Below are 26908 nucleotides of genomic sequence, written 5' to 3' on the forward strand. Positions count from 1 at the left end.
CCTGTCAGCGGGTGAAATGGCAGCGGCGGAGCCGGCGGCGGCCGCGGTCCCGGGGGGCGGCTGAGGGGGCCGGGCCGGGGCTGCGGGGCGATCGGCGCGGCGGGGATCCGGCGGCGCGGCCCGGGACGGCGAGGCTCGGCACGGCGATGGCGGCGCGCTCGGCGCAGGTAGGGCGGCGCGGGCCGGGCCTCCCGGGCGCCTGCTCAGGCCGGCGGCTCTGAGCTGCGGCCCGCGGGGGTCGGGCAAGACCGGGACTCGGACTGCCTTGCCCGGGAACCCGAGCTGGGTACCTCGGCACTCCCAGCCCCCGCCCCTCGGGCCCCCGCCCCCGCCCACCCTCGTTTCCGATCCCTCCGGATCCCTCCCGGATCCCTCCCGGGGAGACCCTGCAGGGCTCCCCCTCCCCCACCTGTCCCCTCCTCGTGGGGTCCCCGCGGGCCGAGGACCCCCACCCACCCTTTCCACTGGCTCTCAAGAGCCCTCCCCAGGGGACCCTTCGGGGCGTCCCCATCCCCCACTCCACAGACCCGCCCCCCTCCACCGCCCCCGCAAGCCCAGGACCCCCACCCAGTCTCTCCCCCATTCCTCGGGACCCCTCCCATCTGCACAACCCCTGCCTCGATGTCCCCCAACCCATCCACTTGGCATCCTATTTTCCGCCCCTGGCTTGCCCCCCTCCTCTCCCCAAGGAGACCAGCCTCAGGGCCCTATCCCTCTCCCTGACCCTACAGAACCCTTTCTTTGACTGAATTAAGATTCCTACCCCTACCCACAGGCCGCAGGTCAACCAGCTGGTCCACATTCCCCCAAAGCCCTGTATGCCCAAGGGCACTCCTAAAAATCACTCCTTAGGGTCCTCCCAGCACACTCTGATAGCTGCACACACTACCGCTGATCTTGACCCATCCATATCCCAGCCTCCTGAAAAATCCACCCTCTCCTCATGCTCAGAACCTCCCAATAGAGATCCTGAACCAGTCCCCCTACCTACCCATAGACACACCCTCTCTACCCATCTTTCTGAGATCCTCTGACACAGAGGGTCACTTGGATTTCCCCGACACGCATAGAAAAACAGGAGCTCCAACACAGACCCAGGCATTTTGGGTCACACCTTTTGTATCCTACCAGTCCAGACCCTCCTAGAACCCCTAACAGCTCCTCCAGCTCAGGCAGACTCAGAAGGCTATGAGATGATGTTTTGTCCCTCTGCCTCAGCTTCCCTGAACCTGCACCCATGCTGAAGCCCCAGAGGGTATCAGGACCCCTGAGTCTCCTGGGACGCTTGAGAGCACCTACCCTAGTCCTCTTCCTCCTATACCATCTCATATTTTCCCTTTCCAAAGAGAAGGAGACTCACCCTCTCCTACAACAAAGTGCCCCAAAGGAACCACTGCCCGCCCCCCAGTAGGGAGGGAAGGGGTTCCAGCTGCTTCTGGCCCTGATCCTGAAGACTGACCAGACTGGTAGGACCAGCATCCTTACCCATTGGGCCTGCCGACTTCAGTTGGCAGAGCCAGCACAGCCATGCAGGCCACTCATCAGGGCTAGCCTGATGACCCTCAAGAGTTCTTTCACCCACCACCAATGTGTTTGACCAACACTGACAGAAATAGCTTCCTGCTATCCTGGCATTTGGGATCTGCTGGGGCTGGGTCGGGACCTGCCAGAAGCAGAAAGCTCTTTGTGAAGGAATATTTTCAGAAGGGAAAAATGTGCTGAAGAGGCTGGGGTGGAGCATGAGGGAGGGCTCGAAGCAGGTCTCCACTGCCGATGGAAAGCTCCCTGTGTTCCTGCCTCTTTCCAGGTTGTACTGCCTCCTCCTGGCTGCCTGCTGCCCCACAGCTCTTGCCCTAGGGTCCCACCTGTGGGTTCCCCAGGGCTTCTGCGGTTGACTGCGGGTGGTTTGGAAGGAATCACAGGTGGTTTGGCCCTGGCACAAGGGATGAGGCAAGACAGAGGAGATCACAGAACTGGCAAGATACTGTAGTTTAGGACTGCAGGGTGTTAGGAGGAATCCAGATCAATCCAGCCCCAGCAGAGCCTGGTCACCAAGTGTTTGGGATCCTTCTGACAACATAAGCATGCCCAGAAGGCCCCTCTCCACCAGCCTCCTTGTGGATATTCATGAGCAGATTCAGGACAACCTTAGGAAAAAGCTCATCTTGGCTCAGAGACTCAACTTCCCCATCTGGAAAATGGGGAGTTAAGCTTTTAGAGTAGTATTTTGTACTTCAGTGGAACCAGAAAGGTTAGGGTGTAGTGTTTTATAGGAGATAGTAGGATCTATGAGGATAGTCACCCACCTGTGAGTGTTAGCACAGGCCTCCCTTGTCCCTGGCCTAACTGGACAATGGCCATCTCTCTAGGACTAAGCTATATTTTGGGGTGTTTCTTGAATAGGGGCTGGAAGAATGAGAATGAGAGAGTCAGCTCTGGGACTTGTGACTATGCAGAGAGCCTCAGGGATGAGGACTGAGGGTTGTGGGGTGGAGATGGGGGCTGCTGGCTGGCCATCCTGATGTCCCATATAGCCCTTGACCTTGGGTAGGAAGAGGTTTGTCCTCTCCACTTGCTGAAGGCAGGAGTGGATGAAAAGACTCTTGAAGGTCACATGGCACCTGGGAAACAAACTCTAAAGCCTCCCCAGGGTGGGACTTTGTGCAAATGCAGTAGGGTAGGAAGGCTTCTTAGGATAGACCAAGAAAACACGACAAATGGTGTCAAATCAGCTTTACCCTAGCCTGAGGATATGGATCTGTGTCTTTGTCTGTGCTTAGATTGGACAAGGAAGGATGAGGAAGACAAGGAGGAACATATGTTTCAATTTCCTTTTGTAGAATGTAGATGCCAGTACTTACAGATGAATTGAATCAGGTGCTGGGGTACAAAGGAATGTAAAATGTGGCCCCTGGCCTACATCTGAAGCCATTCATGAGAGCTGAAACCAGAAATGCACATTGATCAAGCCTGTGCCATGTGCTCGGCCCTGTGCCAAGCATCATTTACATATTATCTCATTTAATCCTCCAAACAACTAGGAGGAGCCAGGATTCCAGCAGGTGCCCTTGCCATCACGTCCAGCTGCTGTGGTAGGAAAGCATGAGACAGAATTATGTACAGAATGCTGCTGCAAAAGCCCAGAAAAAGGGCCTGGCACATCCCTGGAGCACGGGAAGGCGCGGCAAGGGTGACGTGTGGATGCAGTCACCAGGCAGGCGTGGCAGGAAAGGGTGTTCCAAGCAACCGAAGTGCTTGGACAGAGGCCCAGGAGGCAGGAGCTAGCGAGGTTCATTCAGAGATGTGTGACTTCCTCCATGCTGTGTTGGATGGGCTTCATCAACTAGGCCTTGGTGTCACAAATGCCATCCACACGATGGGCACATACTGTGGGGCACTCCCTAGCAAAAGAACTCAGAGAAGGCAGCAGACCCCACTCCCCTGGGGGGAATCTATAGCATGCATCTCTGGAAGCCAAACACAGGCTGCAGAAAGAGGGAGATCAGTCAGAACCAACGAGCTCCCCAGGTTAGGGAAGGCACCCATCCCTTGGAGGGGGATTTGGAAGGCACCTTGGCACAATTCACTTGCTCTTTAGTTCCATGTCTCAGCCTACCATGGTGTGCTTGTGAGATCATTTTACTGAGCTCTGTCTCCAACGACTCCCAGGAGGGCTGGGTGCCTGTCTGCTTTTTCACAGTTGAGCCCCAAGCAAGTACGAGGCACTTACGGGGTGCTCAGCAGAGACTTGTTTGGTTTTAGGAATTAACGGGCTTCCCTACTTAACTGCTTCTGAAAGAGAAAAGAAGTGGGATCTGTCTGCCTCCAAGGGTTCCTAAAAACAAGGGAGCCCACCTCACCCCTTCCCTCTGGTCCACCCAGTGAGCATCTGCAGGTGGCACCAGAAACAACCGCATAAAACACCACCTTGACCTCAAAGAGCCAAGAACCTTTGCAAGATGCCACTTCTCTTATTCACCTGCCTCTGGAAGACCTAATGAGAGCTTTAATTTTCTTCCTTTGTCATTCCTGGGGACAAAAGATATAAAGAAATGAGATACTTACCTGAAATGAACCTGTTATGGTAACAGAAAATAAACTGGTAAGGATCAGGATAGTCAACTTATTATTATTATTATTTTAGGTCAGAAAGAATTCCACAGGTCATAGTGGTCCATCCCTTAGGTTTTAACCTCAAAGGTCTGTGCTGCTGCTGCTGCTGCTGCTGCTGCTGCTGTTATTGCCAATAATAAATGATTGCAGTTTTGCTGTATTTAATCTTTAAACAGGGTCACCATACAAGATGCAGGCCTGCTAAGCAGAAGTTTATTTATTCATTCTGCAAATATTGGATGCCCGATGATACACTAGACTCTGGGGATCCCAAAATGGGATAAACGTCTCCAGTCCCTTGTGGAACTTTCAGTCCGGCAAGGAACAAAAATTGTGTGCCACACCCTGTCCTAAACACAAGACAGGTTATTCTACCAGCAAAATTTGTGAGACAGGTACCAGCATTAGCCATATTTGAAGATTTTAAAAACTGAGGCCAAAGAAATGGTACCCAAGATCACAGAGGGGTTAGAGAAAGGATCTGAATGCAGGCTGCTGGCTCTGAAGGCCTCATGTGAAGCCAAGAGGTCTGCGGTAATTCTCTACACTCCAAGGGCAAGGATATATAAATACCCAGAGCAGCATGGAGCAGCAGCAGAACGGTGGTGAGAAGAGGGTAGGCAGCAACCTCTGAATTCCAGCTGCCATCCTATCCCCAGGGTCACTCACCTATCGGCAGTTCACTCCTGGCCAAGAAAGAGGACCCAGAACTAGCCCAGGCCATTTCCCCAGGAATTGGAGCCAGCCAGGACATGGTGGTCAGCTTGCTGGTCAGACTGTGCACACTGGGGTCACATGGCATCTTTCAAGGCTTCAGATCCAGAATTGAGTCTGTGTGCCCAGTAATCATTGTAGAAGAAGGACCAGAAATGAGAGGGAGGGAAGGAAGGGAGCCAAAACTGAAAGGGAATTTGAGGTCTTTATTCCTGCCTCTGAAAATGCCAAGTGCTTTGTGAAAGATGGCTCACACACGCTCGTTTGCTCTCCGTTGAAAAATAATGACTGTGATTTACTAAGTGCCCATTGCACTCAGTGTTTTACGTGTATCATTTCTAAAATAAAAATGTGGAGAGAGTGGCAACATGGTGGGTGGGTTTAGGACAAAGGCTCTGGAGTAAGAAATTCAATTTTAAATCTTCCTTCCCCTGCGGCCTAGTAAAGGCAGCAGCGAGTGGCCCTCTGTTCGGTAAGGCACTTCTCATGCACTATAGCTGTTGTTTACTATTTACGCTGGTACGAGTTTTTTTATTATTATTTTTTAGAATGGGGTGTGACTCAGTGGCAGTGTACCTGCCTAGCATGTGTAAGGTCCTGGGTCTGATCCTCACCACCAAAAAAAAAAAAAAAAAAAAAAAAAAAAATATATATATATATATATATAGAGAGAGAGAGAGAGAGAGAGAGAGTTTAAAATGGAGTTTATTTTGAATACAGTTTTAAATTTACAGAAAAACTGAGATGATAGTAGAGTACCCATATATCCCATACCATTTCCCATTATCGATGTCATATATTAATGAACCAGCTGATACATAATTATCCATCAAAGTCTATATAGATTTCCTCAATTTCCCCTAATGTCCTTTTTCTATCCCAGGATACCAGAGGATATTTAGTAATCACGTCTCCTTAGGCTTCTCTGGGCTGAGACAGTTTCTTGGGTTTTCTTTGTTTTTGATGACCTTGACAGTTTGGAAGAGGCCTGGTTGGTATTTTGTACAGTGTCCCCTATCTGGATCTTCCTGCTGTTTTTCTCATGGCTAGAGTTGGGTGATGGGTTTGGGGGAGGAAGAGCACCAAGGTGAATGTCCTTCCCATACATCCTGTCAAGGGCACATGATATCCTCATGCCTGATCACTGCTGATGTTGACCTTGGTCACCTATCTGAACAGCACAGAAATTTTTGTCTTCATTTATTCAACAGATGTTTACTGAACACCCACTGAATGCTCAGTAGCGTGTTAGGGGCTTGAAGTAGAAAACTAAGATAGTCTTTGTCCTCAAAACTTTTATGACCCCATATGGCAGGAAGGCAGGTATAGAAGTCATTGCCACTGAACATGTGTTGGGCTGGGTGGGGGTGGGGTAGATGTTTACAGGGAGAGAGAGAAGTGAGCCAGGACCCTGGAGGGAGGAGGGTCCTTGATCCAGGTCTTGGGAAATGCCTTTCCAGTCCAAGGGAGCAGAGTGCAAAAACAGGTGGGAGGAAGCCATAGTGCCCAGAGGGTGGAACGTGGTAGGGCAGGGCTACAGGAGAAGGCGGCTGGGAAGCTCCCGTACCCACAAACAGACGTCTGGGTTCCACTTTGCCATCAGGGAGCCACTCAAGGTTTGGGTCAAGCACTGTTTTTTTAACATGGCCCTGGTGCCCTTGTGGATGCAAAGCCCAATGAAGACAGAGCCCAAGGAGGAGGGCCCAGGCAGGAGTTGGCAGGGATGGAGAGAGGTGGCCAGTGAGATCCAGTGTTGAGTGTGACTACTTTGCAACATGACAGGGAAGGAGGGGAACACTCAGGCCCGGCCTGGCCCCAGCGGGTGGGTGGGCAGAGGGAGGCACTGCTGCCCAGGTGGAAGGAGAGGCCAGCTTTCCTTCCCTCAGGAATGTTGAGTTCAAAGAGCATGTCCGTGTGAGGGCCCAGAGGTTCTTTCTAAAATGCAAACGCAGCAGGTTCCTGCCCCAACCCATAGGCCAGACAGGGGAAGGAAGGCTCTTGCCCCTGCAGAATTTTCCAGCCTCTTCTGGAGTCATTCCACTTTGCTTTCACCCTGTGGGCCTCTGCCAGCCCACCTCATCCTTTATCTTTTTAATTGAGGTATAATTCACATAACATAAAATCCAGATCTTCAAAGTGTGTAACTTGTACATCTTCAGCACATGCACAGTGTTGTATAACCATCATTGTTATCTAATCCTAGAACATTTTCATCATCCCAAAGGGAGGCCTCATTCCCATTAAGTGGTCTTTTCCCTTTCCCTTCTCCCAGCCCCTGGCAAGCACCAATTGACTTCCTATCTCTATGGATTTGTCTATTCTGGATATTTCACTTAAGTGGAAAAATACATTTGTGACCTTTTCTGTCTGGCTTCTTTCACTAAGTGTAATACCTTTAAGGTCCACCCATGTTGTAGCCTGTGTCAGTGCTCCATTCCTTTTTGTGACTGAATAATATTCCATTGTGTGGATAACATTTTGTTGATACATTCATCCATTGATGGACATTTGGATTGTGTATACTTTTTGGCTGTTGTGAATAGTGCTACTGTGAACATGCACATACAAGCATATGTATGGACAGATTTTTCCATTGTCTTGGATAGACCTCTGGCGGGGACTTGCTGGATCATACGGGAACTCTGTGTTTAAGTGTCTGAGGAACTGCCTGCTGTCTTCCATCTTACCACATCTCAAACATTTATCTCAATCTGTGATACAAAGTTTGGGTGATTATTTCTTGATCTTTTCCCTCTGACACTCTAGAAGGGCAGGGTGATTCTTGCTCTGGGGGAAAAAACAGAAACATGAAAGAGGGGGTCTGATGGAACTTTTAGAAGGTGGATTGGCAATTTTTGCCCGTGCTTAGCGGAAAATAAAAGCCAGAAATAAGGGGTTCACATCGCGGACATATATTTAGTCATTTAAGCTACAAGAGTGAGATACCCAAAAGCATGAGGGGGACAGGGCCAAGGTAGGAACTCTGGAAGAAGAGGCGCCACTTGGGAACCCAAGAAACCCTGGCCAGAGAGGTGGGAAGAAAAGCAGGAGCCCTGTCTCTTTAACCAGGTGGGAGATCAACTTCAGAAAGGAGGAAGTGGGACTGGCAGCATCCAAATGCCCTGGACAGGTAAAGGGAAGTTGAAGGTACCTCCCATCTGAACTTATCTGCCCGCCATCTCTTCTCAGCACCATCCCTTCCTGCCCCTCCATCCTGGTTGAACTTCAGAAGCTGTGGACTGCCCTCTGGAGGTGTGGCAGGTGGTGGCACTGTCAGGGACAGGGTCTGGAGACCCCCTGCCCACTCTGCAAGTGAGAGCCACCTTTCAGGCAACTGAAGTAACAGAGGTGAAGCCTAGCTAGGGGTTAAGGGCATGGGGACTCCAGACCCACACTCAGAGGTGGGCAAGTAGGTCTTAGGGTTTGGGGCCTTGTCCAGCAAGAGGGAATGGCTTCAGGTCCCGTGGAGATGGGCCTCATGCACCCTGCTCTACTCCATGCCCCCTGCCTACAACAGTGCCAGGCCCTCAGCCTCCAGTTAGTGCCAGAAACAAGGGCTTGTGTCCCAGGGCCAGGACAGCAGCAAGCCAGCCCCCAAGCCATACCTACTCAGCTCCCAGGTGGGGTGGCAAAGTCTGGAAGGTGCAGGGAGTGTGTGTGTAATGTGGGTAGATGTGGGAGGATGTGAGCATGCTGTGCATGCCTATGTAAGAGTGTGAGTATGTGAGAGTGTGTGGGAGTGTGCATAGTGTGAATGTGAAGGAGCATGTGTACCTGAGAGGGTGTGTACACCTGTGTGTGCGGGGAGGTGAACAGTATGTGTGGACGGGTGGGGGGGGGGCAAGTGTGAATGAGCATGTGTGTGTGTGTGGGGGTGGGTGTGTGCATGAGCATGTGTGTGTGCCCAGGTGTGTATACCTGAGTATATGTATCTGTGTGTGTGTGAGTAGGTGTGTCTCCGAGTCTGTGTATGTGAGAGGGAGAGAGTTCGTGGGTGTGAATGAGTATGGATGAGTGAGCATGGGTGGTGTGAGAGGACATTCATGTGTCAGCGTATGTGTATCTGTGCGCACGCTCGGGCTTCAGGAGGATGGTTTCCGGGGCTGGGCCACGTTTAAAGAGTGAGGATGAGTCAAGCAAAAGTTCCGGAGAGATCAGAAGGTTCTTGCCTCCCAGACTGTAAATTTCATCCCTGTGTTTTAGTACATTTTATTTCCTGTATGAAATACATTAATATGTGATAAACAGCTGAATTCTGCTAGTAGGTGACCCCTGGGGGGTTTTTTGTCAGAAACCCAGAGCTGAACCATTTTCTCTGCCTTGGGGGAAGGAAGGTGGGACCAACCCACTCTGAGTCTGGGTCCCTTCTGTTCCACAGAGAGAAGGTGGTCCCAGACCACCACTGCTGTAGCTCTCACTGCGCCCCAAATCCAGCCATGGTGCTGGGCCCCAATCCTCACCTCCACCACCTCGTCCCACTCCCCCAGCTCTGGTGCTGCCTTCCCAGTCTTCCTGCCTGGAAAGAGCCTTCTGCTCAGCATTCCTTGTCCACAGCCTTGCCTGTGTGAGCCCCACTTGCCACAGACTTTGACTCCGCAGGAGGCCCCAGAACGGCCCCCTCTGCCCCCTCAGGAATGATCAACTCCTGGTTAGGCGGTCCACTGTGGCTCGGCCTTTGAGGCAAGTGGACCCTGGCCAGCCAGGAGATGGAAGGGTTCCCATCACTTAATCAAAATCCAGAGCCCTTGGTACCAACAGACCAGGGGACCCTCAGGGACAGGAGTTAGAACAAGTAGCCCTAGGAAGCCACAGTCCTGAGGAGGGAGGATTGTGGAAAAAGGAATGGTGCAGCCCCACCCCACGACAGGGCAGCCTGGCAGGACATGGAAGCAAGTGCTTGGCCAGGGGCACGTCCAGCGGGACCATGGCCCTCAGGTATTGGTCAGGCTGAGTCTGGGCCATGGGGAGGTGCCCAGGGACCTGAGGATGGCTGGCAGGTGTAAAGCGGTCTTCTCTCATCCTCTTAGTGCCCCACTGCCGCCTAGCTGTCAGATCCTGGTCAGTGACATCCCCGGGCAGAAAACTCCAGGACAGAGTACACAGGAAGGTGTGCGGGCATGAAGCTGCCATGCAGGACAAAATCTCTGCTCCTGTCTCCACCACCCTGGCACCCTTATCTTCTCAGAGCCTGGGTACTGGTCTGGGCCCACCAGAAAGAAACATGGCTGGACAGAAGGAACACCATCCCTAGCCTCTGCCTCCCACCAGGGCCATTTCTGACCCTGGGAACTTCCTACCCGGAAAGACCAACTTCACCAGCAGCCCCCACACAGTCCATGGCAGAACCCAGGAGTCCTGGCCCCAGGATGGGTGGTACTGACTAAAATTTATGGGGTGAACGCTAAGTGTCAGGCACTGTTCTAACACTAATGTGCTGTAACAGACACCCTCTGAGGAAGGTCTTGTAGGATCTCTGGCTTTGCAGACCAGAGAAGAAGAGTGACTGACCAAATGTCACACAGCTGGTAGAGGGGGAACCAGGCTTCAGACACAGGTCCATTTGAATCCAGAGCCTTTATTTTTGACACAGTGCTAATTTGCCTCCCACCAGGTTGACAAAAGGTAAAAAGCTAGTGTCCTTGATGTCCCCAGAAGGACTAAGCAGACCACCCCAGGAAGATGGCAGGCCAAGATCAGGATACCTATCAGAGCTGTAGTTCTGGCTGTGTGCTGCCAGGACAGATTCCCAGCACTTTGACACGTCACTGGCTCCCTTGCCCAAAGGGAGTCAACCCTTCCGGCCATCAGCAGCAGCAGACAATTAACTGTGGAGAATAAATGTTCTGGCCGTGCCAGCAGCCCACTTTGGTTGATGAAAAGGGGAAGGTCAGATGCTGATACAGGGTTCCCAGGGTAGGCACAGCAGGGGACAGAGACTACACTGTCAAGGACTACCAAAGACTACATTGTCAAGGACTGCCAAAGCAGGAACTTCTGTACCCCAAGCTCCCTGCAGGGTCCTTGGGACCTCAAATGATAGGAAACCTCTACCCCAGGACCTGCCACAGACTCAGGGTATCAAGTTGAGGCTCAACCTTCATGCCTAGGGTCAGCAGGACAGCTCTGGTCTGGCAGGGATCCTTGTAGCCAAGGTCTGAAATAGAAAGAGCCAACACGGTGGCCAGCTGGGCTGGGGTCCCTAGGGGTCAGGGGTGCACCAAGTGGCAGGCCAGAAGTAGGAAGGCAGGGATGAGGAAGTATCCTGAAGGTGAGCACACAGGCTCACCTGGCCCAGGGCCAGCATGCAGGGTGGACACCCTACCAATGCCAACCATGTGCATCTTCGGCCCCCAGGCAGAGCTGTGACGTGGCCCCATTCTCGACTGCTGAGCCTACCCAACATGGCGAGCCCCACTCTGAGCCCTGACTCCTCGTCCCAGGAGGCCCTGTCAGCCCCCACTTGCTCTCCCACCTCTGACTCCGAGAACCTCAGCCCTGATGAGCTGGAGCTGCTGGCCAAGCTTGAAGAACAGAACCGGTGAGTGGGGCCTAGAGGAGGGTGGGGCCCCGGGGTAGAGCATGGGCACCTAGCAGAGGTTGCCAGGACCCCTTCACACTCAGATCTGGGCCCATGCTGTGTGAGGTAATAGCTACAACCAGACACTTGACAAAGTGTGTCTGCTTTCATCCTCCCAACCCCAGCTGAACAGATGGATCCCCTATTCAAGGAGGAGACCAAGGTTTCAAGAGATCAAATGAGTCTGGCTGTCATTAACCAAGCCATTTTGAAAGAAGAGATTAAAGCTCTGTGCACCCCCTCCTCTGTCCTTCCCCTGTCTTAGGATGTAGGGCTTTTGGGGGGTGGTGTGTGTGTGTATGTGTGTGATGCTGGGAATGGAACCCAGGGCTTCACACATGCTGGGCAAGCGCTATGTCACTGAGTTACAGCTCCTGCCCAGATTGTCAGCTTTATCATTGCTCGGGTGCAGTAATCAGGAGCCCTCGGCCACTGAAAGGGTACTTTGTAACTCACAATTCCCAAGAGGAGGGAACCAGACCATGCAGAGCCACACAGGAAAGCACCAGGGCCTACCAGGAGGCAGAGGGAGCTGGGGTGGCAGAGAATGTGGGCATGAGCCTCTGTGGTGGTCTCCACGGGAAGGAAAGTCGCGCAGGGGAAGCAGGCTCTGAGTCACTGGTTTGCATCACTTCAGCAGGGTCAGAGGCACAGGGGCTGTGAACCTGGCGTGGAGGTGATGTGGGCAGGTGAACAGTAACAGAGAGTGAGCCTGGTGGAGGAAGTGGTTGGGTGTGGGCTCTGGGTTGGTTGGTTTGCATATGAAAGCCACAGAGTTGGTTTGCTAGCTGCTGGGTCATTTTCTATCTTCAGGAACTGTCTGTCCCTGGGAAGGACCATCCCTCTCTCCTTCCAGGGTACACAAGGCCCAGCTGTTAAAGCATCAGAAACACGGAGTTACTATAGCTCCTCAATAGCTGGGTACCCTCAGCCAGGGCTCACTCTCTACACCCCACCTGTGAATGTAGATCATCTCCAAATCTCCACAGGGTTGGTCTGAGAATTAATGATCGAGTTGCGCATGCTGCTCAGCCCAAGGCATGGCACAGAATGGGAACACACAAATGGAAGTCTCTCTGGGGTTAGTGCTTGAAGACCATGGCTCCGAGAGGTTAGGTCACTGGCCAAGGTTGCTCAGCAAGAACTAGGTCCCTGGTGTCATCTGAGACCTTCCCCCAGTAGGAGGGGGTGGGCTCCCAAGAGGCCCCTGTCTCCAGGGAGTTATTGGCGCCACTTCACCACTGGCCCTTCCTGCCCAGGCTCCTGGAAGCCGACTCCAAGTCCATGCGCTCCATGAATGGCTCGCGGCGGAACAGCGGCTCCTCACTGGTGTCCAGCTCCTCAGCCTCCTCCAACCTGAGCCACCTAGAGGAGGACACGTGGATCCTGTGGGGCCGTATTGCCAATGAGTGGGAAGAGTGGCGGCGCCGGAAGGAGAAACTGCTCAAGGTGGAGGGGCGGGGGTGGCTGGGTTCCTGGGCACACTGAGGGGGGCAGTGTGGTCACTCAGCTATGAGGTAGTGCCAGGGGGCCCAACCTGGGAAAGGGGCAGAAGTAGAGATGCATAGACAGGGTGTGAGGACAGGAGGGAGTGAGGACAGGGAGGCCCCAGCACTTCAGGTGCTACTTGTTGCTGTTCTCAGTGTGCACAACTGGGAGAGGGCTGCCCATTCAGTGCAGCAGACCGTCAGCGCCAGTGGCCTAGGCAACCTCTGTGCCATGCATGGAGGTGTGGGCAAGCCACAGCCAAGGGGCTGGACCAGGACTGAGTCCAGCCCAGCCTCCCCTTCCTGGCCCTTTTCGGTGGCAGGAGCTAATCCGCAAGGGCATCCCACACCACTTCCGAGCCATTGTGTGGCAGCTCCTATGCAGTGCCACAGACATGCCAGTCAAGAACCAGTACTCAGAGCTGCTCAAGATGTCCTCACCGTGTGAGAAACTGATCCGCAGGGACATTGCACGCACCTACCCAGAGCATGAGTTCTTCAAGGGCCAAGACAGCCTCGGCCAGGAGGTCCTCTTCAACGTCATGAAGGTGAGGCCCAGCAGCCCCCAGCCACCTGAGGAGCAGTCCCCCCATGGACGCACTTTGCAGACCAGAGGTGCCCTGCACTCACACCACGTCGTTCCCTTCCAGGCATACTCCCTGGTGGACCGAGAGGTGGGCTATTGCCAGGGCAGTGCCTTCATTGTAGGTCTGCTCCTCATGCAGGTAGGTAGCTTGGGACCAGGCCCTCCCCGGGCTCTGCTTCCAGGAGGTGGACACAAGCAGGGTTTTCCCTCTATCCAGTGACCTCCTAGGGCCAGAGCCTTCCTCTCCCGTCACCAAGACTCCTGTGGGTGGACACAGAGCTTCCGGGTGCTTGCCCTGGCTGTGTTCTGACACCGCAAAGTCCAGGATAGAGACAGGGGCCTGAGGAGCAGCTTCCAGGTTCGGACTGCAAGGGACCTCAGGCCAAGGACTTAGATCAGCCAGTGTGGTGTTGATGGGGCCCAGGGATTTCCTCCAGAGAAACCAGAGGCCTAGGGCAGGAGAGCAGACACAGTTGGGCGTGGACAGGAGGGCGGCTCAGCCTAGTGAGTGAGACTGGGGGCTCTGGCAGCAGCCAGACCTGGGTCAGCTCCACTGTTTCTGGAAGGTCACCCTGCAGAGGCTCGAGACTGCAGTCCCAAGTTTTCCCTCAGTAAAACAGCAGTGACCCTGTTTACCAGTGGCCTGTGTGGAGGGTCCATAGCAGGGTGTCAGTGTCTGACAAATGTAACTGGGACAGAAACAGACCCCAGGCACACCAGGGCTCTGCCAAGAACCACAGCATGCCCCTGCTGCCACCCTGCCCACCTTCAGAGCCCCCCGCCCAAACCCCCAGATGCCCGAGGAGGAGGCCTTCTGCGTGTTCGTGCGGCTGATGCAGGAATACCGGCTGCGGGAGCTCTTCAAGCCCAGCATGGCCGAGCTGGGGCTGTGCATCTACCAGTTTGAATACATGCTGCAGGTGAGGAGGACAGGGAGCAGCCAGGGGCCCTCCTAGGCTCTCCCGGGAGTCACTTGAACTGAAAATTCTAAGCCTGAGAAAGCATGCCCTGGCATCCCAGAATGGGGTTCCTGTCCCCATGGGCTCCAGAGACACTGCCCTGAAAGCTGCTTGGAAGGACAAGAAGCGACCCGCCACTCACACCAGGGGCTCCCAGAGGTGCCATGGCACAGGGGGACACTAGCTTCAACAGACACACCCAGGGGCCCATGCTGAGTGTCTGGATGTGGCGGAGGGAGGGAATGTATCGTCTGCTGCTGCTGCTGATTACCAGGAGCTGCAGACGTCTCTGTTTATAAATAGCAGTCCCCGAAGGGCCTGCTCCTGGCTGGCAGACAGAGCTGCCGAGTTCACGCATGCAAGTGCTCACTCTCTCTCACACACGTATCCCCACACTTACACACGCCTGCCTGCTCTGGAAGCCATGGCAGTGGGACCACGCAATAGGTGAGCAGAACAACCTGGAGAACCAGGGATCTGGTGGGGTCCCAGGTAGAGGGCCCAGGCTCACTGAGAAGCAGCCCAGCCCCGACTGGGTAACTGGGACTTCCCACAGCCAAGCAGACGCATAAACCCTGGGCACAGAGAGCCCTGCTCCGGCCTCAGCTTCCTCAGCAGTCTGCCACTTGCCACAGTCTGAAATTGAGGCCAAGCTAACAGGCATTCCCTGAGCACTCTGCGCACAGAGCTTCTCGCTGGGGGCCATGGGTCAGTGACCAGCGAGTCACCTACCACAATGTGAGCTGTGACAGCTCTGACCAGGGGCCGGGGGCTCCACTTCTTGTTTTCTGAATGACCTTGGGAAGTGGCCTAACCCCTGAGCCCCAGAAGCTTCTTCTGTGTTGGTCAAGAGGACCCATGAGCTGCTACAGGTTGAGCAGTCAGGTCCAATGTGCCATAACTTTTGCAGTTCTGGCCACCACTGCCTATGACCCCACCTCATGCTACTCAAAGCTCTGGGGTGGTTTGGCCACTCCCAAAAACAGTGGCCAGGGAGAACTGAGGAAGGGAGCCACAGGCTGCCCGGGCTGGTCAGGGAAGTTTCTGGGAAGCCAGGGCACAGAAGCCCAGTGGCACAGGTTGGGAGGGACCAGGTGGGCGTGGACAGCATCCATTCACCATGCCCTCCGGGCCTCCCCACACCGTGTAGGAGCAGCTCCCGGACCTGAACACCCACTTCCGCTCACAGAGTTTCCACACATCCATGTACGCCTCATCCTGGTTCCTCACGCTCTTCCTCACCACCTTCCCCCTGCCTGTCGCCACCCGTGTCTTCGACATCTTCATGTACGAGGTGAGGGCCTGCAGGTTACTCTACCCACACCACTCTGGGTGAAGCAAGTCATGCCCCACCCTGGAAACAAACCCCAACCAGGCCACACACCGGGCAGAGGAAGGGCCAGACCCCGGGGAGGGGACTGAGCTCCCTGTGGGCCAGGACAGGAGGCTCACAGCCACAGCGGCCACATTGCAGGGCCTGGAGATCGTGTTCCGGGTGGGCCTGGCCCTGCTGCAGGTGAATCAGACGGAGCTGATGCAGCTGGACATGGAGGGCATGTCCCAGGTAGGCCAGGAGGGTAGGGAGGGCAGGATGGGTCAGACATGGGAGGGCCAGACACCATTCAGTACCAGCAGCCTGGCAGCAGGGAGAGAGGAAGGTTCAGACCCAGGCTGAGCGCTGGGAGGTCCCACCCTCTTCCACCTGATACTCCAGGTCCCCAGCCCCTTGGCCAGCTGAGGACACAGGAAGGGGCAAGCTATCTGGAGCAACCTTCTGCCCTGCCCTGCCCTGCCCCAGCCTACCCTGGTAGCCCTGCCTGCTAGAGAAGAGGCTAACCTGCCACACATGGCCATTTCCCCATCATGCAGGCCCCAGCCCCCTCCCAGCATCCTCCAGCTGGTGCTTCAGGGAAGAATGCACAAAGGCCATGGTTGTGTCCAGGAACACGAGCGTCCATTGTCCACAACTGCCAGAGGGGGCCAGCTGGCTGGGGAGCAGGAGCTGTGTCCACTGAGGCTTACCTTAACCCTTTGCAGAGGCTCCAGGGGCCCCAGCATGCCTCCCCGCTCCTTCATTAATGTCCCTGTGTTCAGACTGCCCCCGCCCCCAGCCTTCACCCTTAGGCACTTCCCAAGGCGAATGTTCTCTGGAAACCGAAGTCCTGGCTGCAGGCGGTCCCTTCTTAGCTCTGATTTGCTCCACAAACACTGAATGAGCAGCTACAACAGGACAGGGCCTGTGCTGAGGACACCGTGATGCCTCAGGCAGCAGGACGCAACGGGCTCAGAGGCAGGGCCTGTGTGGCGGTGACCGCCTGTGTCCCCACAGTACTTCCAGAGGGTGATCCCCCACCAGTTTGACAGCTGCCCAGACAAGCTGGTTCTCAAGGCCTACCAGGTCAAGTACAACCCCAAGAAGATGAAGAGGTCGGTGCAGGACTTTGGGGTGCTGGAGGGTAAGGGAAAGTCCCCAAGGCGTGGGGCAGTGATCACACCGGCCTCGCCCTCTGCAGGCTGGAGAAGGAGTATGCAGCCATGAAGAGCAAGGAGATGGAGGAGCAGATCGAGATCAAAGTGAGGCCCGGGCCCAGGGGGAGGGGCAGGGACCGGTGTCCTTGGGGGCTCTCCTCCTACCTCCAGAGCTGGCCGCTAGAGGGCGGCCCTGCCCAGTGCACGGAGGATCAGGCCGTCTGATGATCCTCCCTCTGCCCACCTGCCCCTTCCTTCACCTGCCAGGCCGGCGTGGGAGCGCCTGCCCCAGCCGGCATGTTCTCATCACTGGTGACACAAGAGTAAACAAGACAGTCAAGGTCCGTGCCATCGTGGGGCCCCTGTGTCGTGGGGAGACCATCAATAAATCACTAAAATAGTGTGAACTCTACAGAGTGCTCTGGATGCAAATGTGCAGGGGAGGAGGGGCAAGGGGGTCCTGGGGAGCCACCGGGAGTCCAGTGCAGAAGGCCTGAGGCAGAATCCCACCTGGTGGGCAGGGGGAACATCCTGAGGGCGCAGAGGGGAGCCCCTGAGGGCTGGGGACAGTGGAAAGAACCAAGGCAGGTAGGGACCAGGTGCCAGGTTGTGTAGGCCAGAGCATGTGTGCCCACACAGGTACCTGGTGCCCCTAGTGTCCAGCTCACCAACCCCACCGGGGTCAGGGACTCCCTGAGCATGCAAAACTTCTGAGCCCAGGCTGCCCCATCTTGCCTGGCTTCTGCTTCATCCTTCCACCAATGATTTTAGTTATTCACTAAACAAGAATTTATTGAGTGCCTGCTGTGTGCCAGAGTCACAACCAAGAATGAAGACCTTCTGACCCAATGCTCGGAACAGACAGGGACACAAATCCCCACATGGACCGGCTCTGCCTTCTCCAGGGGCAGAGCTATGCAGTGATTGAGATGGGAGTCCCGCAGACCCAGGTTCAGATCCCTGCTTACCAGGGACCACCTCTGACACCAGCAGCTGAATTCATCTCTCTGAATCTCAGTGGCCCTGTTTGCAAGATAGAGGCAGGGGCAGACCTAGATCAGAATCCAGGTCACCTGCCACCCATCCCTGAGAAGCGGTGAAGGCATTGTTGTCCTGGCCTGTTCATGTAGTTTCCAGAAATATTTCAGTATTCTGGGGTTTGAGCATCCCCCTTTTTTGGTTATGGAAGCTTGACTGATACACCAGTCCAAACATGTGTTTTGGTCTTGATCACATACAGAAAAGGGCCTGTTCCCATCAGGTGACTGAGGGCCCAGCAGTGAGCAAGAACACAGCAGACCCTGGGAGCCATTTGCCAGGCTGGAAAAATCCCCTGAGAGGCCTTCTCATGGGGCCCTGCCCTCCTTTCTTTCACCTTTAGCCTGTTTTAAAATGTCTCAGGGATTTGTTTAGATCTGGTAAGGCATGATAAGAGACACAGAGACAACTGCTTTTAAAAGAGGCAGTTCCAAAAGAGGAGAGGGCAGGCCATGCCAGGTTGGGCACATAAGGACAAGCACCAGGGTCAGTCAAGAAGCAGAGAGAGTGAGGGGGGACGGCATGGCTCAGAGTGTTTGATGTGGTTTCTTCAGGAGGACATGGGAGGGTAGGCAAATGTGAGCAGCCTCAGGTTTGGGCAGGATAGGAATGATTTCTGCAGTTCTGGCCTGCAGGCATGATCCCGCTTGTTCCTGTTCTGGCCCAGGGGTAATTTAGGGTAGGGGAAATAATGACTTGGTGTGTATGTGTCAGATAAAGGAGGTGGTTTCAGGTTTGGACTCCGGACTGGGTGGTTGTATGTGGAAGGTGCAGTCTATCTAGGAATTAAGGCGTCCTGGAAGGGCTGGTCTCTGGAATTAGCAAGGTTTCAGATGTCAGAGCATCATGAAATCCAGAAAATATGTAAACCCTTGATTAGGAGTTAGCCTCGCTCATTCTTCCTCTCATTTTTCCTTTGGGGAAGCAGAAGAGAGGAACTATCAGTCAAGCCTGCCCCTGGTCCCAACCATGTCTCTGCTTGGTGCAGTGACAGGCGGAGGCCAGAGAGAGCAGAGCAAGCCGGGCCCAGGGTCCTGACCTGTGCCTGAGACAGCCCTGGCCTGCCTGTCGTGGTAGGCTCCAGCTAGGCCCTGCCCTGTCCTGACTCAGTTTCCCCACCATGACATAAGTTAATAACCGTCAAGTCCATGATTGCTGATTGCAGTTGCTTCCTGGAAATGTTCTGGGTGTTTCCATCATCATTTCTCCCCTGAAACAACCCAGAAAATGTTCTGCCCGTAGCAAGGCAGGACCCTCACTCATCTGCAGATCCAAATTATTTCTTCACCAGGACGCAGGGAAGACTAGATAAAACATGTATGCCGATGTCACCTGCTTCTCAGAGGGTCATGGGGGGACCTAAAACTACAAATGTCTACCCAGGATCCAACAGCATAGAATGGAAAGCAAAAGCAAGGACGATGACTCCAAAGGTCCTGGAAATGTAACCACGGAGCTGAAGGAAGCTTGCGTGTTCAGCACGCAGGATCCAAATTGTGAGAGGAGCTTGTCCCAGAGAATTTGGCCCAGGGGCTAAAGCAGAGAGGGTTGGGACCTGTCTGATGGGTAGGAGCTTCGCCTGAAAGCTCTAAGCCTTTGCCCTTGACAGACCCAAGCATGGACTGGGAAGAGACTTCTGAGGGTTTGGGTGCTGACCACACCACAGACACGCAGTTACTGAAGTGCTCAGGTTGTTTATCCTGAAGGCTTGTTTCAAAAACAGAAAAATTCCCCCAGTGTTGGGGTTCCAATGCAGGCCTCACGCATGGGAGGCAAGCACCCTACCACTGGGCCACAACCCCAGCCCCTAAAAGGTTTCTTAAATGGGCCATTCTAAATAAGAATGGGCCCTGTTTTCTGAAACTGCTGACCCAGTACATAAGATGCTGGCTCTGTCCTGCCGGGGGTGGCCTGGCCCTCCACGGTAGCTGAATGAGCTATGTGTGTAGGGAATCGGGGGCAGGTTCTGATGTGCTTTCCCTCCCCTTCCATAGAGACTTCGGACAGAGAACCGGCTCCTGAAACAGCGGATTGAGACCCTGGAGAAGGTGAGAGATGCGGAATCCAGCTGGGACTGTAAATCCTCCGGCCTTTCACAGGGTCCAGCAGCCTTTAGGCCCAAGTCCAGGTCCTGCTCCAAGGAGTGTGACTTAAAACTCCCTAACCTTGAGCTGCGCTATCACTGGGGCCTCTGGGGACATTTCATCGTGGGTCCTGATTTGTGATGAACCCTGGGTCGGGGCTGAGTCACAATCAGTGGACTATAAACACGGCAACCCCAGGCTGCTTGGGTTGGGAAGGAGGCAGAACTATGGGACTGATGAAGAAGCCCCATCACCGGGCCACGAGACACTCCACCCTGTAATTTGGAAGTCTCGTTCTTCCAAGAAAGGAAGTAAAAGAGAAGGAATGGAGGAGGGGGCATCTTGCCACTTGTGGTGGAAAGCCGTGGCCTGGCCCCTGGCCCCTGACATGTTAAAGATGGGGGTGGAAGAGGCAGCTTCCCAAGCCTCAGCCCCAGGGCCCCCACTTCCTGCTCCTCCCTTGTCCTCACTTGACCCTCCACTGACCACAGGGAGTGAGTTGGTGGCAGACAGGACTGTATTGCTCTTGCCCCAAAGCCTGGAGTCTTGCTCTCCCTCAAAATGAAAATTCATCCCCCGCCCCAGCCCTCTCTGGAGGACCCTCACTCAGTGAGGCCAACCTGCCAGCACTGAGTTTTTCTGGTTGGCCTCAGCCCTGTAACACCCAAAGCCAAGGCTAGCCTGGGCCTTCCCACTCACACGAACCCTCTCCAGGATGGAGCTGGCTCTGGCTTTGGTCTTCCTCCAGTCCTCTCCTGCTGGTTCTCTGGTCTTCACTCCTCTCTCCCCTGCTTCTAGAGATAGTCCACAGCATTAGTGACAAGTGATTCTTGTCTGTCTCTCCCCTCTCCTGTCCCTGTGCCTTCTGCTCTGCCTCCTCCCCCTGTCGCTCGGAACCCCCTTCGCCCGCCCACCGGGTAGGAGAGCGCTGCTCTGGCTGATAGGTTAATCCAGGTACTGTAGCCTTTTGTCTCCCTCTCCAATTTCCTTCCTCGTCCCTTCCCTGGTCCTTGCACATGACAGTCAATAACCACCTCTTCCCTGGCTGCTGCCATTCTGGGGACAAGGGGGCAGGCCTGGCACAGTGCATGGGGGCAGCTGGGGCTCACTTCCAGGAAGACAGGCTTTCCTGGGTGGGGGCATGTGAAGTGAGAGAAATATGGGTGCAGGGGATCTGTGGGTATGTTTGGGCATGGACTTACACACACAGGGACGGAAGTTTCCCTCCCCAAGGGACATGGTAGGGACCCAGGAGCGCTCAGGACCCTAAGAGCATATCAGCTTCAGGCCCTGGTGTGTCACCGCTGAGCTTACATACACCCTCTGGACTCTCATGCTGCTCCTCTCTGCTCCTTCCTGCCAAGCCCACCACCTTCTCTCATTTGCCTGCTTCTACTGCCACTTCAGCTTGAATGGCTTTATCTGGAAGCTTCCGCACAGCCTGGAATAGGGGCTCCAAATTCATTGGGGGAAATATGAGATGGGGAGAGTGGGGGTCTTAGCCCCAGCAGGTGGAGGCCCCCAAGCCTTGATCCTGGCCTGTCCCACATCCCAGCCCAGTGAAGGCTCTGGAGAGCTGAATTCCGAGCCACTGGGACTGACTGTTCCCAGAACACCCTCACCACCAGGGCATGAACCAGTAGAGGTGGCTCCTTCTGTGCCCTTGACCCTGGGTAAGGACCACTTTCTCTTCACCTGGGGCAGAGGCCAAGAACCAGAATTGGGAAGAAGAGGCTGTTCTGCCCCCACCTGGCAGAGCCTGAGGGGTGGACCTGTTCCTCCCAGGCTTCTCCAGGTGCCTCTACCCAGCCCCAGGCCATAGTGGGCACCCCATCCCAGGCTTTAGTGTGGGAGGCCTCGCCCTCTTGCTCCCCCACTCCTCCGCCCTCTCTGGGCCTCTCTCTGTGGTCCGAGGCAGGGTCTGGGGTGGAAGCAGAGGGTCACTGTCCCCATTTTCACTGTGCTTAGGGGCAGGTGACACGGGCGCAGGAGGCCGAGGAGAACTACGTCATCAAGCGGGAGCTGGCGGTGGTGCGACAGCAGTGCAGCTCTGCAGCGGAGGACCTGCAGAAGGCGCAGAGCACCATCAGGCAGCTGCAGGAGCAGCAGGTAGCTGCAGGGGTGGGGCTTGGCGCCCGCCGGCCACACCCACACACACCTCTCTGCCCAGGACCTTCAGGACCCGAGTCCGCCCTAGCTTTCCTGTTTAAGGGCTAGGGGACCCAGAAACCAGCAGATTCCTCCCTAGCCCTCTCTTGCAGGAGCTGCCCAGACTTGGGGGCATCCTTATTGCCATTTCCTGCCACCTAGTGCGGTGTCTGCCTTGAGACCAGGCTGTCAGCTTTGGGGAACCCCAGGACTGAGGCCTCTGAGAACCAGGCTGCCCCAGCCAGACCCTCTGAGCTCCCGCTTTGTAGGGGAGGAAGAGATGGGTGAGGCCCCAAGCCATGTCTTCAGGCCCAAAGAGAAGCAAGAGGAAGTGGCCAGATGAGGCACTTAGCAACCTGGCAGGGGCACCACTTGGAGCTTGGAGTCCATCTGGCTGAGGAAGGGACACTGGCACCCAAGGATCTCAAAGCCCCATGGTATCGAGGGATCCTGAGGCAACGTAAGCCTCCCTTCAGAGCATCTCCTCTGCGCAGCTTTCCTAGGAAAGTGATTGACAGGTTTGCTGCCCCAGTGACAGGATTCCTAGGCATCGGGCATGAGAGGTTCAGGCCAGGATGCAGCTGGGGATCCACACAGCCCTCTGCCTCCCTCAGGAGAATCCGCGCCTCACTGAAGACTTTGTGGCACACCTGGAGACAGAGCTGGAGCAGTCACGGCTGCGGGAGACAGAGACACTGGGGGCCCTGCGGGAGATGCAGGACAAGGTTCTAGACATGGAGAAGGTGCGATGGGGCGGGCAAGCAAACAGGTGATGTTGGGGGTACCCTGGGGAAGGGGTTGAGGGACCTGAGTAAGCTTTGGGGGGTGCATGAGAAGGCCCTCGCCAAGGAGAGGGGCAGCCTGGGTGTCCCCCGTCCCCCAGCCCCACCCCATCAATCTTTGTTGGGGAGGCAGCTTCTGCCTCTTTTGAACCCAGGGTGCCACCTAGCCCACTCAACACCTGCCCCTTCACCATGGTCTCCACACAAAGGTCTGGAGACATGATTCCGGGGGCACACCGGCCCTCCCTCTCCTATCTGCAGCCCTATCTGAAGGGGGCACCAGGCCTCCTCCACCTCCCCAACTGCTTTCTGAAGTGACTCAAGTCTCCCAGGAGCTGCCAGAGGAAGGGAAGAGGCCTGGGACCCACTCAAATGGTGCAGGAGCTGTGCCCAGCCCCTGCAGCCTGTACTGTTGAGCCCCCCCCCCCCCACCACGTCTCTGCCACAGCTGTGTGAGGGGCCATCAGCCTCTCAGCCCCCATCTCCAGCCCAGAGCTGGGCTTCGCTACCTCACTCCACATGGGAGGGAAACACATCCGGTAGATCCCACTGCCCTGCCTCCCACCCAGACATGAACAAGGGTTAGTGAGGACCTGGTCCAGGATTTTGGCCCAAGAGGCTAGGGCACAAATCCCCGTTACTGACCCCTGAGGATGCTAGAACAGAATGTAGGCTGGCCCTCTGCCTGTTATTCCCAGGGAGAGGGTCGGTCTGCCTGGCCTGGCCTGGCCTGGCCTGGCCTGGCCTGGCCTGGCCTGGCCTGAGGGAGCACAGGGTGCTGCCACCCGATCTTCTCAGCCCCTACCGCAGCACATGCCAGGTCTAGCCATAGGCCCGAGGTGGGCTCCCTGAGCCACCTGCTATGTTTAGTAATGACATTATGGAGACTCCACAGTTTATGGGGGTTGCCAGAGGACCTGAGAGAGAGTAGGTGCTGTTATGGCATCCATTTAGGAACGAAGATCCTAAGGAAGGAAGCTCTGCTCCCCTCCACCTGATTCCTACTCCTGGGTATTCTCTGGCCCAGGGCGCCGCCCTTCCCCAGCTGGGCTCTGGAGGAAAGGAGGCTGAGGATGTCAGCCCTATGGGCTCAGCTCCCTGCGGCTCTGACCGCCTCTCTCCCCGCAGAGGAACAGCTCCCTGCCTGATGAGAACAACGTGGCGCGGCTGCAGGAGGAGCTGAAGGCACTCAAGGTGCGGGAGGGCGAGGCCGTGGCCTCCGCACGAGAGTTGAAACTGCAGTTGCAGGAGCTCTCGGACACCTGGCAGGTGAGAGCCTGGTAAACGAGAAGCGGCCCAGGCGCCCCCTCTGCCAGTCCCTGGGAGGAAGGCCAGCAACCCGGGCCTATAGGTTCCTCGGAGCAGAGATTGATCGCGGGCGTCTGGGACTCCCCCACACCCCCTACCCCGGCTCCAGGCCCATCTGTCCCGAGGCGGCCGCTGGAAGGAGTCCCCGCGGAAGCTAGTCTTGGGCGAGCTGCAGGATGAGCTGATGAGTGTGCGTCTGCGGGAGGCCCAGGCCCTGGCTGAGGGTCGTGAGCTGCGGCAGCGCGTGGTGGAACTTGAAACGCAGGTGGGCCGCGTTTCACAGTGCTGGTCCCCAAAGCCCGCCCACCTGGGGGAGGTGCTTGGTGTTGGTGATCCGCCCATTGGCCAGGCCGTGATTCCCGTTGTCCCGCCTTCTCTTCCTCCCTTAGGACCACATCCACCGCAACTTGCTGAACCGCGTGGAGGCCGAGCGCGCGGCGCTGCAGGAGAAGCTGCAGTACCTGGCGGCGCAGAACAAGGGACTGCAGACGCAGCTCAGCGAAAGCCGCCGCAAGCAGGCCGAGGCTGAGTGCAAGGTGCAGCCCTTCGTCCGGCCCTCCCAACCCTGCCCTGGCCCTTGCCACCCGCTGACCGCTCCCTCTCCCACCCCCAGAGCAAGGAAGAGGTGATGGCCGTGCGTCTGCGGGAGGCGGATAGCATGGCTGCGGTGGCCGAGATGCGGCAGCGTATCGCCGAGCTGGAGATCCAGGTGAGCGCGGTCAGGGTGGACATGGGGTAGCAGGGTGGGGGTCTGGCTTGGGAGCCGAACCCTGCTCTGATCACAGGTGCTCTTGCCCTCCCCGCAGAGGGAGGAGGGCCGCATTCAGGGCCAACTGAACCACTCAGACTCGTCGCAGTACATCCGTGAGCTCAAGGACCAGATTGAGGAGCTTAAGGCGGAGGTGAGCGTTCGGGGAATACCGGTGACAGGCCAGACGTCGTTGCAGTAAGAAGGATGCTTCTAGGAGGGCGGGGGAGGAGGGTGCCTGGCGGCCCGACTCCAGCGTGGGTACAGCGGCCCACGCCTCCAGTGCGCCGGTCCCCGCCCCAGGTGCGGCTGCTGAAGGGCCCGCCACCCTTCGAGGATCCACTGGCTTTCGATGGACTGAGCCTGGCCCGGCACCTGGATGAAGACTCGCTGCCATCGTCCGATGAGGAGCTGCTCGGCGTGGGCGTGGGCGCTGCTCTACAGGACGCGCTCTACCCTCTGTCCCCGCGCGATGCGCGCTTCTTCCGCCGTCTGGAGCGACCCGCCAAGGACAGCGAGGGCAGCTCAGACAGTGACGCTGATGAGCTGGCTGCGCCCTATAGCCAGGGCCTGGACAACTAAGACCCGGTTCCATGCGGCAGGAGCCGGGAAGCCACAGCCTCCGCGGAAGCTGGGGCAGTGGACCGCCTGCTGCTCCGCCCACGCACTTAACGAACTCCACGCCCCTGTGGCTCCGCCTTCTCCGAGGGCCAAGTCGGCGAGGCTGCACGCAGAGGGTAGGGCCCCGGCAGGCTCTCCCTCCCCAGCAGTGTTTACCCTTCTTGGTGGTACCCCTCGGGCCCTCCTGTGCTCCAAGGGTGGTGCCTGAGCCAGTTACCTGGAAGGTGTGCCCTCAACATTGAGGGCAGAGGGCAGCGATGAAGAGATGGCAGGACTGGATGAGCGGGCTTCCTTCTGGAACAAGGGCGGCCCTGCTGGGAAGGGCCCAGGAGCTAGAAGAGGCCTGAGGAAGAGGGGCAGCTCTGGGCTGGACATTAGCACCCCATAACGATGCCCTCAGGACACAGTGACCCTTGACCAGCCAGCTCCTGGCTGCAGGGGAAAGATGACCAGGCTGGGCTTTCCTGCCTGGTGCAGGCATTGTGGCCCCTGTAGCAGAAACCAAAGTCCCCTCTTACGTAAAAGACCACCTGGGGTGTGAGTGGCCAGCAGGGGTCAGCTCAGGCCTGGGCAGTATCTCCCTGCTTCTCTGGGGTCAGAGAAGCTATGAGGAAGCAAAGAGACCCCCTCCCCCCTCATCATCTGGGAGTTACTCGCATCACCTATCCTGGCCAGTGATGGAAGGGATCTCTTTTCTTGGGATTCCTTAGCCTCATCCACTTCTCGTCCTAGCTGTGGTCCTAGCCACCCTCAGGCCAGGGTCAGGCCCCAGGGGTGGAGTTTCCCAGCAGAGTTGCCTCCCTTGCCTCCTCTGGGTGGTCCCGTGGTCTCTGCTGAGCCCAAGCTGAGAACGGTGCCAAAGTCCAGTGATGCCCCTCCAGACCCTTTGCAGCTCTCACCCGGGGCCTCCTGGCCGTCAGGCTGACCCTCTCGGTGCTCCCGGAGCCCCGAGCAGAACACCATCACAAGCCATCCCTGGCCCTTCCCGGGGTGGGGACCCCTGCTCAGTACCCTCTTCCTGGTCACCCACTCTTCAGTGTTACCAAGCCTGGGGACAGGGCAGGCACCTGCGGGGCTCTCCCACATGCCACCCACACTGCCCACCACCATTTTGCACACTGCCTGTTCACACTCCACATGTCGCCCAGGCGAGAAAGATGGAAAATAAAGTGTATTTACACAGTCATGGACAAGGGGCTCTGAGTGGGACAGGCCTGGAAGTGGAGAGAATCCCAGCAGCGAGAGGGGCCCAGCCCCTGGCCAGCAACAGAGCT

General features: G+C 56.3%; 1 protein-coding gene across 3 annotated transcripts; it reads left to right on the plus strand.

The window, feature by feature from the left end:
* EVI5L (ecotropic viral integration site 5 like) lies at window positions 1-26830 on the plus strand. 3 transcript variants are annotated; one of them, XM_079116313.1, is made up of 20 exons: window positions 3-167; window positions 11182-11365; window positions 12664-12853; window positions 13215-13439; window positions 13542-13616; window positions 14272-14397; window positions 15587-15730; window positions 15911-16000; window positions 16766-16863; window positions 16950-17010; window positions 19938-19991; window positions 20949-20981; window positions 21996-22136; window positions 22790-22918; window positions 24086-24226; window positions 24375-24530; window positions 24655-24801; window positions 24879-24974; window positions 25072-25167; window positions 25317-26830. In XM_079116313.1, exons 2-20 carry the CDS (start codon window positions 11229-11231, stop codon window positions 25593-25595), a joined length of 2418 nt encoding a protein of 805 aa, XP_078972439.1. In that variant the 5' UTR covers window positions 3-167; window positions 11182-11228; the 3' UTR covers window positions 25596-26830. The 3 variants fall into 3 exon arrangements, with proteins under 3 accessions (XP_078972441.1, XP_078972439.1, XP_078972440.1); XM_079116314.1 differs by lacking the exon at window positions 20949-20981; XM_079116315.1 differs by lacking the exons at window positions 20949-20981; window positions 21996-22136; window positions 22790-22918; ... (4 more) ...; window positions 25072-25167; window positions 25317-26830 and adding an exon at window positions 17173-17246 and having other exon boundaries at window positions 1-167.
* The last annotated feature ends 78 nt before the right edge of the window (window positions 26831-26908 follow it).

The sequence above is a fragment of the Sciurus vulgaris genome, assembly GCF_902686455.1.
Source record: "Sciurus vulgaris genome assembly, chromosome: 16".
Classification (NCBI taxonomy): domain Eukaryota; kingdom Metazoa; phylum Chordata; class Mammalia; order Rodentia; family Sciuridae; genus Sciurus; species Sciurus vulgaris.

Excerpts from the sequence above, each read along its gene's own strand:
- EVI5L (XM_079116313.1), top strand. The coding sequence starts at position 11,229 with ATGGCGAGCCCCACTCTGAGCCCTGACTCCTCGTCCCAGGAGGCCCTG. Across the intron at positions 17,011-19,937 it reads AGGAGCAGATCGAGATCAAA|AGACTTCGGACAGAGAACCG; the intron begins GTGAGGCCCGGG and ends CCCCTTCCATAG. Across the intron at positions 25,168-25,316 it reads TTGAGGAGCTTAAGGCGGAG|GTGCGGCTGCTGAAGGGCCC; the intron begins GTGAGCGTTCGG and ends TCCCCGCCCCAG.